We start from the raw sequence: 16,411 nt of genomic DNA on the forward strand, positions 1-16,411 counted from the left end.
GTATAGTTGTGATAAAAATAATAATTATATTTTTACTTTAAAAGTAATAATTTTTTATTCAAACATATACACTGACACAGAATACGTATAATTGGGACACAAATTTATATATTATATAAATTAATAATAAATATTTATGTGTACAAGTATGTTTCAAATTATTTTTTGAAGTAGAAAAATGTTTTTCATGAGAGATTCAAAATGATTTGTTTTTTATTTTTATAATCATAATAAAAAATTATACAATAAATTTAATTTTTTAAAAAATTAATGTAATTTTTTTTTAAATTGTGTTAAAACTATGCTATAATTATCATAAATTCAACAAATATTTTTTGACTTGGACACTTCACGGTTATGTGTCTACGAGTGTCGGTGTCTGATACATGTATTCGACACACCATTTAAGAGGAGTGTTGAAAATTCTTAAATTTTCTATTTGCAAATCATTTTCTTATATTTTTTTTTCTTTGATATTCTCTCTTATCTTGTACTGTCGGCTGCATTAGTTTTTGCAGCCTGTTAAAATTGACCATAACATTTTCAGTTCTTCTATTTTTGTGAATAGACCTAAAACACCTTACATTTTAGATGATCCATGGAGAAAACAATTTTATAACAATCTTTTCTTTTTTTTCTACTTTCTTCAGTATCTATTTCTATCCAAATGAATATTTATGAAGAGAATAAAACTTTCATTGAGAGCTAAAAAAATATTGATCTATCTTTTTAACTAAAATAATTATTAATAGTCATTTCCTTCTATATATACTATAAACAAATTGGAAGATTAGTTATAGTATATACATTTCTAAATCTATTTTTATTATATGTTTTTTGATTGAGTTAATTTAAAATATATACTATGAAAAAAACGGTTAGAAATAGGAATGCACAATTTTTGGAGGGCAAAACTCTCACGCTTCAGATTTTACTAATTTCACATTCTTAATATAGACAATTTTAAACTACGTTCATTTATCTTCTAAATCATTCATGCATTCTTTTCTCTCCTATTTTAATTTTATATTTTTAAATAAATCATATATATTACAAAATTTAGTTTAATATAATTTTCTAAAAAGCATTTATGATTATAAATTATGATATTATAATTTTACAATAAAAAATTTAAAATTAAATATATTTTTCATCGTCCTACGCAAAATTAGTTTTCGTTCTTAATTAAAATTTTAGGTCAGCTAAATATTTGTAATAAAAAATTATTTAAATAAGTCATTATTATTTCTTTATTTATTTAATAAATAAATTTTTAATTTATTTAATAAATAAATTTTTAATTTAAATTAAAATATTAAAATATTTCATATTAATTTATACGTGTGAATTAAAATATTAAAATATTTTATACTAATTTATATATAACGTATATTGTATTATATTATTATAATATTATGACTCACAATAACTCATTCTCATATTTCTTTTATTATAATTATAATTTTTTTTTGATAAAATACAAAAAGAATTTCGTGTTATAATATTGAAAAGAAAAATATATTTAATTAAAAAATCTACTACTATAAAATCTAAATATTTTTATAAAATATATTTTTCTTAATTCAAAGAAATTTATTATAAACAATAAAGTATTTTCTTAAGAATATTTAATAAAATATTTAACTTAAAGCTATTAATTAAATTAAAAGTATTGATGTATACTTGGCAATAGCCGCCTCCATCCTAAAAGGTTGCAGGTATAAAGTTACAATTTAAGTAGGTTAATCTCAATCACATCACATGTTTACTTTTTTGTAAGGAGAATAAAGAATTCAATCTCTTAAACTTTTCATTCAGAAGATGCTTTGTTTGATTGGAGGATGAAAAGTGAAGAATTGATATTTTTGAAAGGAAAAAGTAAACAATAAATAAAATGATTTCAAAGTATAAAGTTTTACTCAATTAATAGAAGTAGATAAATTGTTTTTTAAGTGTAATGTGAAAATGTATATTTTTTTAGAAAAATATTGGTTGAGAAAATGAAAATATATTATTTTATAAAAATATTAATGATTTTCAAAATAATAATTTTAGTTCGATAATAATTATTATAAAAAAGTCAAGGAAAATTCAATAAATAAAATTATTTAAAAAATAAATGACAAAAAATATAAAAATTTACATATGATAAATTAATAATTTAGAAAACAATTCGCACACATTCCTTACTTTTTTTTCATCTTATATACAATTGTTTCACTTAAATATTTTCCTCTAAATTATTTTAAATCACGTATATCAACTACACACAATTCTCATTGTTAAAAGAAATCTAAATATTAAGTATTTTTTTTTTATATTTAAGGTAATGGAAATATTATTTTATATTAAAAAGTTCCAAATATATTGTTTCTCTTAAGGTGTATGTCATGTCCTAAACTAAATAAGCAAGTCCATGATATTAGCTTTTTCGAGGTTTAAATTGCAAATAATTTATATAAAATGAGAAAAATAAAAAAATGTTAATTCTTAAATATATTAAGAAATAAATTATAGTATTTACTTGTAACTAAAACATAAAAAATCTTAAAATAAAATATATAAATAATATACTTATACACATTTTTACATGATTTAGACTTTTCTTTAGATAAAAGGAAAGAAGAGAAGAAAAGAATTAAGTAGAGGACAAAAAAGAAAAAGAGAATAACATACCAACACTTTAACAAGGGAAGAATGTTGAAACCGTGAAATTTTGACTGGAGCACAAATTGAGCATGCTAAAATCCAATCTTGTTAACATTTTTTTCCAAAAGACATCACATTTCTTCAAATTTAATGAAGATTATTTGAACAATTAACTCATACTTAATGTAATGTGTTCTTTATCAACGCATGCTTTTATAGAAAATAGTGGCTGGGGAGAAAAGTATATGAAGAGGAGTTGGAGATAAGAATGCATATATAATTTCTTAATGTAAGCTTTTCCACCATGAAACAACTTAGGAAACGTCATTTTTTGTTATCTAGTGTTTTTATTATATGTAAAGTCATCACGTGACACTTTATGTGATTGAATACATTATCATCTTATCTTATAATGAATGACTATAATTTATTGTAATATTCTCTTTCGATATTAATAATTTAGTATATCCTCAATTTTTTTATTTATGTGTTAAATATTTAATTTTTTATAATAAATTTTAAGAAGATACATGCAAACTTATCTTTTAAAATTAAGTTTTATTAAAATCGTTTCAATATATTAATTAACTAAAAATAAATATATTGAATTTTTATTTTTAATGTTTAAATTATGAGAGGATTCTATAATTTATAATTTTAAAACTTAAGGAAATAATTTAAAAATGATTCTTGGATCTCATTAAATTTAATTAATATAATGAAATATTAGGAATAAATCTTAATTCTTATGATATGCTGTGATGTTTAATGGTAAAATATTTGTCAAATATATGAAGAATCAATATTTTATATATTCTTTAATTATTTTATATAATCATGTATAATCCCATATCTATTATTTAACTCCAATTCTTTTATTATTCCTTCGTACATTGTTTATCTGGAAAATGCACACTATTTTATTTGAAGTTTATAATTAATAAAAGTTATCTTTAGATGCATATTCTGCTTACCCTTTTCAAAACTACAACAAAATAATTTTATAAGATAAATATTAAAAAAGGTTAGAGATCAATTTGAAAATATATCTTGAGAGAGTTTTTTTTTTTTTTTTTATGTTTATGTGAGTTTGGTTTAATCTCCAATTTTTACTTATATTTTTATATTTTACTGATATTTTTCATGTGGTAATGCGAGTTCTATAATTATATAAAAAAAGACTAATTAAAGCATGGTTGTTTACATGTGGCTTTCTATATAAACTTGCTCCAACCATGAATAAAGGTTGGGTTTACTTCTTATATTTAAGAACTCAGCTAAGCAACAATATCAAAGATGCTCGAAGAAATTAGAGTTTTTAATTTGAAAAAACGGCTATTGATCAAGAAATTAAAATTAATCTAATACAAAACGTTTCATCTCTAAGAAGAAATCAAAACTTTGCATAGAGAAAATATTTGATGATTTAGAGTGGAAATAGAAAAAAAAATGTATTAAATCTCTTAAATTCTTGAATTTTACTTTGTTATTTACATATTTAAAAAATCCGTCTATAATTAGGTCAAACCAAGTAATTAACAATGGGAGTAGTAGAGAAGATATGCATCCCTAAATTATTGGAAGGATTATTCAGACTAGGCTTTATTCATTGTTCATTCAGCTTCAACTTTTGAGCTTAATTGCTATTACTATAATACAATCTTGACACCTATAGTGCTGGAATTCGGACGGCACAGAAAAGACAAAACCCATGCTTTGGAATATCAACCCAAATCAATTCCAATAAGCTATGGTGACCCAACTCACCAACACAACCAATAACATAGTTTAGTTATATGAACCAAATTGATTTACTAATATATCAACCTTTGGAGATTATTATTTTCTTTTCTGAAAATCTCTTTGTTACATTAGTAATTAATTAGACAGCCTCACATTTTGTATCTCTTAGTTTACACACCATATACATTATTATACAGAGATTATTTTCTAACTTTCTGCAGCATATTTGAAGCTTATACTTATGGGGTGAGAGCTAAACTTAGACAAAAGCAACGGTTAGTTAATATGATTAGCTGTGAGCCTAAGAATTTTGCAAATAAGAATTATTCATAACCATATACCAACAAATAAGATTATGTTCTCCAAATTTCTTAGCCTTGTTTCCGAACCAGCTGTATGTGTGTATATACTGGCAAAACTAGTAGTTTAGATAGAAACTAGAAGCCAAATTCTTCTATGACAATATATGATTTATTTTGTTCATTTTAGTTTTTTCTTCAACAGATCCAAATATAGCAATCTCCTCTCCATAATAATGCCACCAGCAGTGTCATCTGCTTTTGAGTCAGAGAGAGCCCCTGTGATATATGTGCATACAGTTTCAGAGGCTGGTCGCCTTCTTCCTTCAGCTAGCCAATGGAACTCCATAGCACTTGATTTTAAACTTGCTCCTCACTCTTCCACCGCCTATGAATCTATCCCTTCTCAATACCCAAAATCTGTTGACTACGATCTTGTCATCACTGACAGGAAGCACTTTCATTGTTTTATTTTTGTTCTTGTAACAATAATTTTAGCCATCCTAGCAGCTGTTCTATTGGTGTATTTTTTACCTCAGAAGCACAAGCATCAAGGGTCTTCAATCAATCTCAAAGTGGCAATAAACCAGGCTCTAACATTTTATGATGCCCAAAAATGTAATACTTCTATTTGTGCTGCTACAAAAAAAAATTATTGGTGTAGTTCAGCTATTTATTATGTTTTTTTTTTGCAGCTGGACATTATCCAAGCAACAGTCCAGTGAAATTTCGAGGAGATTCAGGATTACAAGATGGGGATTCGGCTAACACTGATCTTACTGGTGGATTTTATGATTCTGGCAACAACATTAAGTTTACCTTTACCACAGCTTATACAATGACCTTGTTGAGTTGGACTGTCATGGAATATCAAAGTAAATATGCTGATATTGGTGAACTTGATCATGTTAGGGACATCATTAGATGGGGTAGTGACTACCTTCTCAAGGTGTTCATTCTGCCAAATTCAGCAGATGGATCAAACTTGACACTGTATTCCCAGGCAAGTTACAATTTTTTTTTTGTTGAGAATGAATCTTGTGTGTATGATAATATGACACATTATGTTCAAATTATTGGGGGCACCATGAGAGATGCAAGCAAAATTTAAATTAATGCTAAAAAAAATTTATGAGAGGATTCAGTCTTATTTTTGTGCCATAATTCCTATTCTGAATTAAATACTAATAGATATGAATATAAATTGATCCTTTTTATTTGTTTTATTCAATTTGATTAGGTTGGAAGTACCATCAGAATTAACAATGAACATAGTGATTTGAGTTGCTGGCAACGGCCCGAAGATATGAAATATGAGAGATCAGTTTCAATTTGCGATGGCTCTGCTACAGATTTAGCTGGTGAAATCGTGGCAGCATTATCTGCAGCATCGATGGTATTCAAGGACGACAGAGATTACTCAAAGAGACTTGTGGAGGCAGCAGAAAGGCTGTTTGGGGCAATACCTGCAAAACAAGGGACTTACACCATGGTTGATGGATGTGGAAAACAAGCAAGAATGCTTTATAACTCAACCAGCTACCAAGATGAGTTGGCTTGGGGAGCAACATGGTTATTTCTTGCTACTGAAGACACTAATTACCTTGCAACTGCAACTGAAACTTTTTTTTCAGCCAAGGGTAATGAATCAAGCGTTGACAAAGGAGTTGTTTACTGGAATAACAAGCTCAATGCTGTGGAGGTAATTCCAATAGATACACAAACTCAATTTTCAGGAGAATTTGTTTTTAATCTGATCTTTGATATTTGTAGGTTTTGCTAACCGGTATTCGATATTTCCGTGATCCTGGTTTCCCATATGAGGATGCTTTGAAACTTTCATCTAACTTAACCGAGGCCCACATGTGTTCTTATCTATTCAGTAAATACTTTAGCAGGACACCTGGTAATTAATTCTACGATCAACATATATACTTTGTTTGTTTGCCATTATTTACCTATGTATATGACATGTTAAGCATAATGATAGGTGGATTGATTATCCTGAAACCTGATAATGAACCATTACTCCAGTTTGCTGCTACAGCATCTTTTCTCAGTAAATTATACAGCGATTACCTGGATCATCTCAAAATGTCTGGTGCAAGTTGCGAGACTGATTCATTCTCTGTGAAAATGCTTCGTGATTTTGCCACTTCTCAGGCAATTCCTAGCTTCCTTACCATTTGGTTGTTGCATTGCATGTAAATTGGAAAAAGTATATTTATGCTTCCTTTTTTCATGTGTTGTTCAGGTTAACTACATCTTGGGGCAGAACCCTATGAAAATGAGTTATTTAGTGGGCTATGGTGACAGGTATCCTGTCCAAGTTCATCATAGAAGTGCATCAATCCCTTGGAATAACCAACCTTACAATTGTGACGATGGTAAGAGATGGCTAAACTCTAAAGATCCAAATCCGCAGGTTCTTTTGGGAGCCATGGTGGGAGGACCAGACACTAATGACAATTTCATGGATCAGAGGACCAACCAAAGGTTCACTGAACCGAACATAGCCAGCAATGCAGGCTTAGTTGCAGCACTGATTGCGCTTCAAGATCCTCCTTATAATTCACGTGACGTAAAAAGCACATTGTGGGGATGGACTTGATCTATATTTGAACATGTCCATTAGATTCTGTACCATATTGAGCATGTGCATTAATCGTCAATCATTTGATGGATGGAATTTTAACGATGTTGTTGGTGTTGTCTAATGTAATATTCACGCATCCACCATGCAATTTTGTGCCAGGACAGACCCCGAAATTGGTTATTTAAGGATTTTTTTTATGCAACCAAGGTGTTATATTCAATTGTGAAATCATTTGAAATAGAAAAAATCTGGTCATGCAGACCACTTTATTTGGAGGAACGTTTAACAGTATCCTCAAGGTTTTCATTTCTTCAAAATACCAAAAAACTGTTTGTGTGAAACAGCCAATCTTAGGAAAGAGAAAAAGAGTGCATATTTGTAATCATAATTAAGACTTTCGTTAATAATAAGTTAAACCTTATACCAAGGTATCATTTACCTTTGAAAATCTGTGAGCAGTGCACACTGGAGCCTGTTAGCCCCTTCTATAGCCCAATACAAGAAGAAATGGTTGTGCTCAAATAAACAGCAAGCATAGATGTAACTCATTGAAATAACTAAACCATGACCATTAAGTAGTGGATTTCTCCTTAAACTGTATAATAGATCAAAACTAAAATAGCATGATTCACTTTGATCTCACAGTTGAGTTTGATCCATTACATCTTCATCCTTCAAATTTAGATGAAATTTTAATGCAGAAGATTGGAAGCCTGTGGGTGAAACTGAAAACCAACTTTATCTCGATGCGGTTTCCTCCTTTGATTTGAAAAATACTTCACTAAAAGTAACACAGTTCATCCTTTCTTGTGTATAAATTACACTCTCACGTTTGTCATATTCAACTTTTTGGATGTAACATGGCTCTAAATTAGATCCTCCTTGTGGACAAAATAAAACTTTGAATTCAACTTGTACAAATTTGATGTATAACATCTATATATTGAGCAGCCGAAAGCAAGCTTATAACTACATATCAGTGTTGACGAAAATTTTACTATACAAGCCGTTTACACGAAAACGGAGAGGGGAAGCCAAAATATATACACTACACAAAGCTGGACATATTCTTCTATCTTCAAGTTGACTTAATCCTATCCAGGTTATACACTTTCTGCAAAATAATATTAATAAGGTAAGATGACAGAAAATTGAAGGAGCGTGACGGATATATGTTATGTTTGGAAGCACGAAATAAGCTTACAAGAATACAATGAGCATCCTCAAGAAAAGGCACAAGCAAAGACACCAAGATCTGCATTTGCTTCTTTAGGGTGTCAAAGTTTTCATCTCTTTCCTTGAGGAGATCCATGAAAGTTTTACTATCTGGCACTAGTTTTATAGCCACCTGCAGCAGTATTCCGGTTAGTTCAGCAAGAAGCAATAACACAATCTTGATGACTATGCTAAACTCTGCAAGTTTTATATAAAGCACGGGATTTCATGCGGTAAAGAAGTTAATAAACTAAGTGCTAGGAACAGACAAGTTGAGGTTAGCTTGTAAAAGCCATCAACAAGTTTTAATTGATTTAACAAAAGAAAGAGAAGAACAAGTGTTTATTACTCTGAAAGCTGCTGATGAAATCCATCCATGCCATGGTGATAAGGTTGCATCATAAGACTCTTGAACTATTTGCTCCATATTCCTCTTAGGATCGATTTCTAGTGCTTGTAACAATGCTGAAGAGAAATCCAGGGATCTGTAGAGTTGCACATTTGTAAGTGAATATTAAGCAACTTACACAAAGGGAATATGTACTATACAAGGAAAGATAATCTCTTGTTCTGTTACTTAATCTGAGTAACAGTTATTGGCCTGTCCTTTTTTCTCAACAATTTTTAGAGCTGAAAGAAACTGATGATACAACCTAACCCAGGTGTTAGGAATAACAAAATAGTAAAAGAAAACAATAATATAATATATGCACATGTTTACCTAGTGAGCCAAAGAAAGGCTTTACTACAACTAAATTTCTTTCTTGTGTTGCCTTTGCTAGCGTCTGAATTCAATATTTCAACCAAATTTGAATTCATTGAGGGGTTCAATTCATGCATCATTTCCAATCTCTGCAGAGACATAGAAATTAATAGCACAAGCCGATAATTGATAGTTGACTGTTAGATCAATGTGCAATTATATGCTAACTGAAAATTAGATCTCATAGAACTAGACAAGAAACACAAAATTTAGAAGATCCCAATAATTGGCATGCAGAGGTAGTTTCCTTCAAGTGAACTGAATCAATTGAGAGTCTCAAATTTAATTTGTACCTTAATATTCTGGTGAACGTCTTGTCTCAAAACAGCCATCGTTGGGCCTATCTTATCTGCAAGAGAGCATCAATCAAGCATAAAGACAATGTGTTTGGTGTTACATCACATTCATGTTTTCAAATAAAAACAAGCAAGTAAACCCACCAAGAACTTGTAGAACCATGTAGCATAGAGATAGGAAAGGTTTGGTTGGGATGTGTGCAGTCTCATGATTTCCTCCTGGTTTGACTATAGCTAGCAAGGACAACTCTTCAATGGCAGAGTTTATCTCTGATCTCTTCTCCATATCTCTACTCCTCTTCATTCTCCTTATTATCTTCCCTCCCTCTCCCTCTTCCACTTCTCGGACATACAAACATTTAAGTTATGTATGCAGTTTCCAATACACAACTTGGCTTCTATTAATACCTCTAGCTAGCTAGCTTCAAGCCTTCAACTTCCAACTGTAGTTAATTGGTTGAAATATATATATATATTATACTTGCTCCCAGATAGAGAGAGAGAGTAAGAGAAATTTCAAAATTTTGATCAAGTGGTTGAACCAAGGAGTGAATCTTGCTTTGCCCACCTTGCCAATTATTTAATTGTTCTACGCATCTAGTAAAACATCTAGTTTGGCTTCAACTATTTTTTTTTCAATTGATTTGTTTATAATATTCTTGTGCTATCAGTTTCCTCTGTAAGTCATTGATGGTGACTTTATATTTGACCTTGTAGTTATCATCAATCCATCCCTTACCTTATGTTAATGAAACATTATCCGAATAAATCAAATTTGTATAGGTCCCATGCTGAAATTGACAAGACCAGAGATTGTAGCCGTTTATCTCGACCTGACACTAACTGTTACAGCCTTGTTAGTTGTTACTGCTACTTAGAATATTTATTCATTCTGGTGTTGAATGTTGCCCTATTGGGCCTTGCATCAGAACTGACAATAGTAGGATATGCTTTCACAATTGGGGGAGAATGAACTACTCCTTAGGCCCCTCTCGTATGATGAACACAAAAGTATGGTTCATTACAGAGACAAACCAACTTTGTTTTGTTTGGTTGAGTGAACATAAAATATCAAAGCATTATGTGAAAGAAGTAATTTTTTTGGAGGCTTTTCTCTTCTTTTCCTAGAAGTTATTCAATTATAACTTCTCAAATTAGTCTAACATTTTTTTCTGTTTTTGAAAAACCACTCTAACACTTTAACATACTTTTAAGGTTAAACATGTACGTAAAACGGATTCTCCGTAAAAAAAAATTATTAATTCAGTGTCTCGGTATAAAATGTTACTGTTTTGGTTTATGTTATTGTTACGTTCTATCCATACTTCAATTTATTTTTTTATAAGTATAACACATTCTTAATTTGATACATACACCCCGTTTTTTTAATTCAGTTCTTTTTATGTAAATTAAGAAGATTTAAATATTTTTTTGTCTTTAATATTATTGGATTTTGTTTTTGTTTTTAATATATTTTTTATTATTTTTGTCTTTAATACTTTTTCCCCCTAAAAAGCAGATTAGATAAAACTTTAAACAGTAAAATGGATTTATTTATGTAAATATTTTGATAAAAAAAAATTCATATAGATTTTACTTCACTATTATTAGTTGGAGAGTTAAAAAATTATAATAGATTTCAATTGATTTAATATTTTTAAGACAACATTTATTTCATTGAAAATATAATCAGCCAATTTCATTAACTTAGTATAATTATATTCAATATGTTACTAAATATTTTAAATTAATAATTTATTTATCTTCATATAACTTATAAAAATACAAATATAAAAATATATATTCTATCTACTAAAAAGAGTCTTTAAAAATTTAACAACTTCGAAAAATACATTTATTGACTTGAAATAACGTAATAAGAATAGGTTCTAGTTGTTTGATTATCTCAAGCTTAATGCAAGTGAAACTTATAATTTATGACCCAAGAGATTAAAATTAAAGGTAAGATCATATAATTGACTTTAGGCTCAAGAAAGTTCTTGTTTTTTTTTTCAAGTTGCAAAGTTATATGATAGGCCTTTTAATTAAAAAAAAATATCTTTCCAGTTCGTTAATTTGAAAAAAAAATGGTATTTTTAGTCTCCATTGTGATACTGATTATGTGAAAAATGATAGTCTGGTTATCATTTGTCATGTAAATTTAATTGAATGACATATTTTTTAAGTTTATTAAAAATTTAAATATGTTTTTAATTGTTCAAATTGAGTACATACAACTTATTTTGGTAATCTCATAAAAAAATTCTTTTAAATCCTTTTATTTTGTATAATGTTATTTTTAGTATGTGAGAGTAGACAACATTAATAATTTTTATAATATGTTATTTATTGAATGTTCTAATGTTTTGCATATTTAGAGTTAAATTCGACAAATTTTTCTTACTTCTCATTTATCTAATAAAGATGATCTTCTTTCTTTAATTAAAAGTGAGATGGTAGTCATTTGGTTAAATTAATTAAGCTTGTTGTGATAACTTTTTCTACTTGGATGAAATGGCATATGATAAATTATGCTAGATTTCAGGATAAGATGGATGTTTCTACGGCTATTTCGGTAATTAAAGATTTAACTTGTCTAGTGGAAAATTCGTTTAAAGCTTCAATGAAGAATTATATGTCGAATTTCAACGTGATTAAGTTTTTTGGTATTAATACTAGTAGTGGTAAAGTTCTTTATCCTCTTCCTTTAAATGGGAGTTTCATTTATCAGACTTGAGTTAAAATTAACATTGATGGGGTTGTTAGGGATACTTGCTACTTGTGGAAGTATTTTTCGTAGGAGTATGAGAGAGTTTATTGGTGTTTTCTCTACGTTTCTTGAAGTTCATACGACTTTGGTTGCTGAGTTTTATGGATTTATACATACTATGAAGGAAGCTCAACAGATGGGGTTACTAATGTCTATCTTGAATGTGATTTTGCCTTGATTTGTGTTGCGTTTAATGCTAGAACCAATGTTCCGTAGATGCTTCGTAATTGATGAATGCTTCATAATCGATGGAATACTTGTCTTAATTACGGTGGGAAAATCAAGTTTAGGGTTACTCATATTTTTCGTGAAGGGAATGTGTGTAATGATAAGTTGACTAATTTAGGATTTATTCCTAGAGAATACTTTCATTAGTATAATAGGCTTTCATTTAGTATGTTCTTAGAATTCTTTATGAATAATATACTCTTCTTATGTATCGTTTTTGTTAACATATGAGTTTTGGTCTAGTTCCCTATATTTTTATAATTTTTTTTTTCTTTTTTTAATAATACTTTTTTTTCATGTGATAACAAAAGATTGTTGTTACTTGATGTGTCAGTCTAGCTGAGATGTCAATTTGCATAGTAATGTCTCACATGAAAGTTTTTTTTAAATGATAGTTTATTCATGATTCTTTTTATGTAAATTTAATTCAATTAGATAACTTGTTAAAATTTGATTAGATTTTGTTAATTTCTATATTATTTATAATTAATTGCAATATTTTGGTGATCATACATAGATGAGTTTGTTTTAAGAATTAAAAGGATGATCATCAACCATTAACCATTTATTATTATTAGCTTTTGGTCTCTAGTAAGTTATGATACACAACTCAATAAGAACAAATTTAAAGAATTTCACTGAACACTTATCTTTCGTGACACCACCACACTCTCTCGCAAGATCTCAATAATAATGAACACAATGAGGGGTCTCGCAAACTACAATGTGGTACAACAATGTTTGATCTTAATAAAAAGATTTTGATTGGTGTTGTGATTATTGTGTATTCAAATGAGATGTTGGATTGTTGAAGTAAAATGGGAAATCTTGGTGTTGTGAAGTGTTTGCATAGTTAACTAAGAATTCAAATAAGTATTCAAAAGGAAATTTTACTAACATAACATCATCTAAGAATTTAATAAACTTTCAAAAGAAATAAAAATCATGTCACTTAAATAAATTCACATGACAAATATTAAGCTGATCACCATTTGCTACATCGTAAATGACATTAACGATGTCCAATCCTAAAAACTACAAATAATATTTGACAATATTAAATAATTGATGAGCATATATTTATTCACACTCACTAGTCTTATTCATAGATTATTGGACTATAATAATAAATAAATTCATTATTTTAATTAATATTCTTATAATTGGGTTTATTTGGGCCTTAACTAGTTAATTTTGTGTTTTTAGAGTAAATTATCTGGAGGAAGCATCTACCTTTATAAATGGATCAAATATGCAAAAGTCCAAGTTGCTTCTTGAACAAAACAGGAAACAAATTTTGAAGAGAAGAAAGAGAAAATAAAAGCTACAAGATCCCAGAAAGAGAATTAGAAGCAAATCTTCTGCAAAATAAAAAGAATTATGGAAAGTGGAAACTGTTTACAAAATCTAAATTGCAATATTTTCTCAAGATCCTTGGAGCAGAAAAGTCTATAAAGGACACAAGCATCAAGAAGAAAAGAAAAGTTTCATAGGGTTTTCTTAGTTTATTTTCTTCATAGTAATTCTTTTGTTTTGCCTCCGCATGGAAGACTAAACCTTTTTGGTTGATTCTTTTGTAATTTCTCATTGAGTTTCTTAGGTTTTGTTCAATAAAAGTTTCAATTTTTAATTCTCTATAGCAGTTGTTTTTATTGTCTAATATTCTGGAAAACTAGTTTTTGTGAGAGGTTGTACTTGAACGCATGATTGAGAGTCTTCCTTGTCTTAAACTTTGATTTCTTAGTTAGTTCGCATCGTTCTAATTAATTTCTTGGCGCATGATTCAAGAGAGAGGAGGTAAGCATTTCCATGGAGAATACGCATGGAACAAAGTGGGTATTGATTAAACCAATAGACACATGTTATACTGGTGAATTTCAGTTGAATTAGATCAGCGCATGTTCAATCTGGTTTAACTCTGTTGGAGGATTGAGAAAAGATTAATCTTTAGATAACCTGTGAAGAATTCAATAACGGAAGAACTTGGGATCAACTTCTCTTATTTTCTATTTCAATATCTTTTATATTTTCTGCATAATTATCTTAACCCCTTTTTATTATTATTGTTATTACTAACTTTTCATTACTTGTAGATAGATTTTGAATTCGGTTAACTGAATCACTATTGGATTCGTTGGGAGACGACTGACCACAATTATACTATCATCTCTTTAGTGTTGGAGAAGTCTACGCTAAATTCATATTAATTTGACAGCAAAACGACAACTATCAATAATTAAAAACAATTTTTTTAATTAAAAGACTAAAAAAAATATCTCAATTTAAAGAACTACAAGCATATTTAAACCTTAATTTTAATATTGAATTTAAAGTCACGAGATAGTAAAGTTTAATCCTGATAAATTTTTATAACTAAACACTTTTATTTTCTTTGGAATAAAAAAAATATAACATGTTTATAAAAAAATCCTTATTTGTTTGTTATCCTTGCTTGTTCATTAAAAAATGTATTTTATTCATGTTGGTTTCTATTACTTATTTTCATCATTCTTATACTTACTTAATTTAGTAGACTTGTCAATAACTTAACCGTAATAACTTCTTTTAGGATAACTTTTGAAGGGAGAAAAATGGTTGATTGTGAGATCCTTTTGAAATTATATTGGTCCTCTATTTTAGAAGAATTTAACAGTCAAGATTGTGTATTTTTTTTTATATTAATGGTTAATTTTTTTTCATGTTTTATGTTATTATATATTGTTATATCTTTAAATATATAATACTGTTGATGGTCCTTCTTGATCATTCTTCTTGGTGATTTCTAAATTTTCTTGAAAGTAAACAAGAAGTTTGTTTATACTTATTATTATTTTTAAAGCAAAGTTTTTTTTTTAATTAAGTTCCTTAATTTTTACCTTTCATAGAGTGTTTGAGTATATTTGATTGGTAAAGATGTTTTATTTGATTTTTTTTCACTAGGCTCCTAAAACCTCTTTTTTTAGCATGCTAGTTCTCCCGTTAATGAAACTCGTATCAATACATGAAGGTAATATAGAGAAGTAAAAGTTTAAAGATTATTTAAAAATAAAAAATAAAAAGTTAATTGATTGGACAATTCATGATATTTGAAAGCTAATTCCCCTACCAAAAGCGAGTAGAATATTGAAGAATATGGTTTATGCAAGAATGAAAGCAAACTAAGAAAAAAATGAAATTGGATTAAAAAAGGGTTTGCGCATGATTTATTTTAATTATGGTAGTATTTGCATGTGTTATTTAAACTTAATTTTGAGATCTATGTTTAAGAGGAATTAGGTTGGTTTGAGATCTATGTTTAAGAGGAATTAGGTTGGATTATTTGAATAAAAAGATGATGAAGCTTCTCTTCTATTGTTCCTCTTCTTAAAAAAAACCCTTGAAAAATAACTAGAAAAAAAATTCTATGTATGATCCAAGAGAATTAGAGAAAAAATTTCAATCAATCCATATCTCATTGACTCAAAGTTGGTTGTACATTATATAAGAGGTTTTATAAATAGATGACATAGCTCCCTTCAACATTATCCTAAAAGATGTGGGACTAAAAATACAACTTGTCCAAAGTAGATATAAATTTTTCTTGTCACTATTCTTTCAAAACTTTGGTAGAAAATTTTAGGGTTCTTGATGGACTTTTCAAGCACAAATCAAGGCGCAAAGGAAGCTCACTTATATTTTTACAAAATAAAAAGAAGAATATATACTTTTACAACTTGTATAAGATTAAGAAGAAGAAAAAAATCTTAAAAACTCTTCAAAGTAGAGTCTTCATAATTGAGGTTTCATCTTCTTCTGTCCTCTTAGCCATGAGTATTGTGGCTAGATGATTTTCATCAAGAGACAAGGAGTTTT

At 28.5% G+C, this 16,411-nt stretch overlaps 2 protein-coding genes across 4 annotated transcripts; one reads left to right on the top strand and one right to left on the bottom strand.

Annotated features, from left to right (window-relative positions):
• Positions 1-4,532: 4,532 nt before the first annotated feature.
• On the top strand, positions 4,533-7,489 carry LOC137821538 (endoglucanase 25-like). Of its 3 annotated transcripts, none has more exons than XM_068626178.1 (7): positions 4,533-4,667; positions 4,897-5,309; positions 5,387-5,694; positions 5,932-6,393; positions 6,465-6,597; positions 6,682-6,854; positions 6,946-7,489. In XM_068626178.1, exons 2-7 carry the CDS (start codon positions 4,928-4,930, stop codon positions 7,300-7,302), a joined length of 1,815 nt encoding a protein of 604 aa, XP_068482279.1. In that variant the 5' UTR covers positions 4,533-4,667; positions 4,897-4,927; the 3' UTR covers positions 7,303-7,489. The 3 variants fall into 3 exon arrangements, with proteins under 3 accessions (XP_068482279.1, XP_068482280.1, XP_068482278.1); XM_068626179.1 differs by having other exon boundaries at positions 4,549-4,667; positions 4,882-5,309; XM_068626177.1 differs by having other exon boundaries at positions 4,664-5,309.
• A 680-nt stretch (positions 7,490-8,169) lies between these two features.
• LOC137821540 (glycolipid transfer protein 2-like) lies at positions 8,170-10,187 on the bottom strand. The gene is made up of 6 exons (XM_068626180.1): positions 9,706-10,187; positions 9,559-9,614; positions 9,224-9,354; positions 8,852-8,987; positions 8,492-8,635; positions 8,170-8,401 (listed from the first exon to the last, which is right to left on the bottom strand). Exons 1-6 carry the CDS (start codon positions 9,863-9,865, stop codon positions 8,366-8,368), a joined length of 663 nt encoding a protein of 220 aa, XP_068482281.1. The 5' UTR covers positions 9,866-10,187; the 3' UTR covers positions 8,170-8,365.
• Positions 10,188-16,411: the final 6,224 nt, after the last annotated feature.

The sequence above is a fragment of the Phaseolus vulgaris genome, chromosome 9 (assembly GCF_000499845.2).
Source record: "Phaseolus vulgaris cultivar G19833 chromosome 9, P. vulgaris v2.0, whole genome shotgun sequence".
NCBI classification, from domain to species: Eukaryota; Viridiplantae; Streptophyta; class Magnoliopsida; order Fabales; family Fabaceae; genus Phaseolus; species Phaseolus vulgaris.

Coding starts and splice junctions, on each gene's coding strand:
- LOC137821538 (XM_068626177.1), top strand. CDS start 4,859: ATGATTTATTTTGTTCATTTTAGTTTTTTCTTCAACAGATCCAAATAT. Junction 5,695..5,931: donor ACTTGACACTGTATTCCCAG/GCAAGTTACAAT, acceptor CAATTTGATTAG/GTTGGAAGTACCATCAGAAT. Junction 6,598..6,681: donor ATACTTTAGCAGGACACCTG/GTAATTAATTCT, acceptor GCATAATGATAG/GTGGATTGATTATCCTGAAA.
- LOC137821540 (XM_068626180.1), bottom strand. CDS start 9,865: ATGAAGAGGAGTAGAGATATGGAGAAGAGATCAGAGATAAACTCTGCC. Junction 9,615..9,705: donor CATGGTTCTACAAGTTCTTG/GTGGGTTTACTT, acceptor GCTCTCTTGCAG/ATAAGATAGGCCCAACGATG. Junction 8,636..8,851: donor TTTCATCAGCAGCTTTCAGA/GTAATAAACACT, acceptor ATACTGCTGCAG/GTGGCTATAAAACTAGTGCC.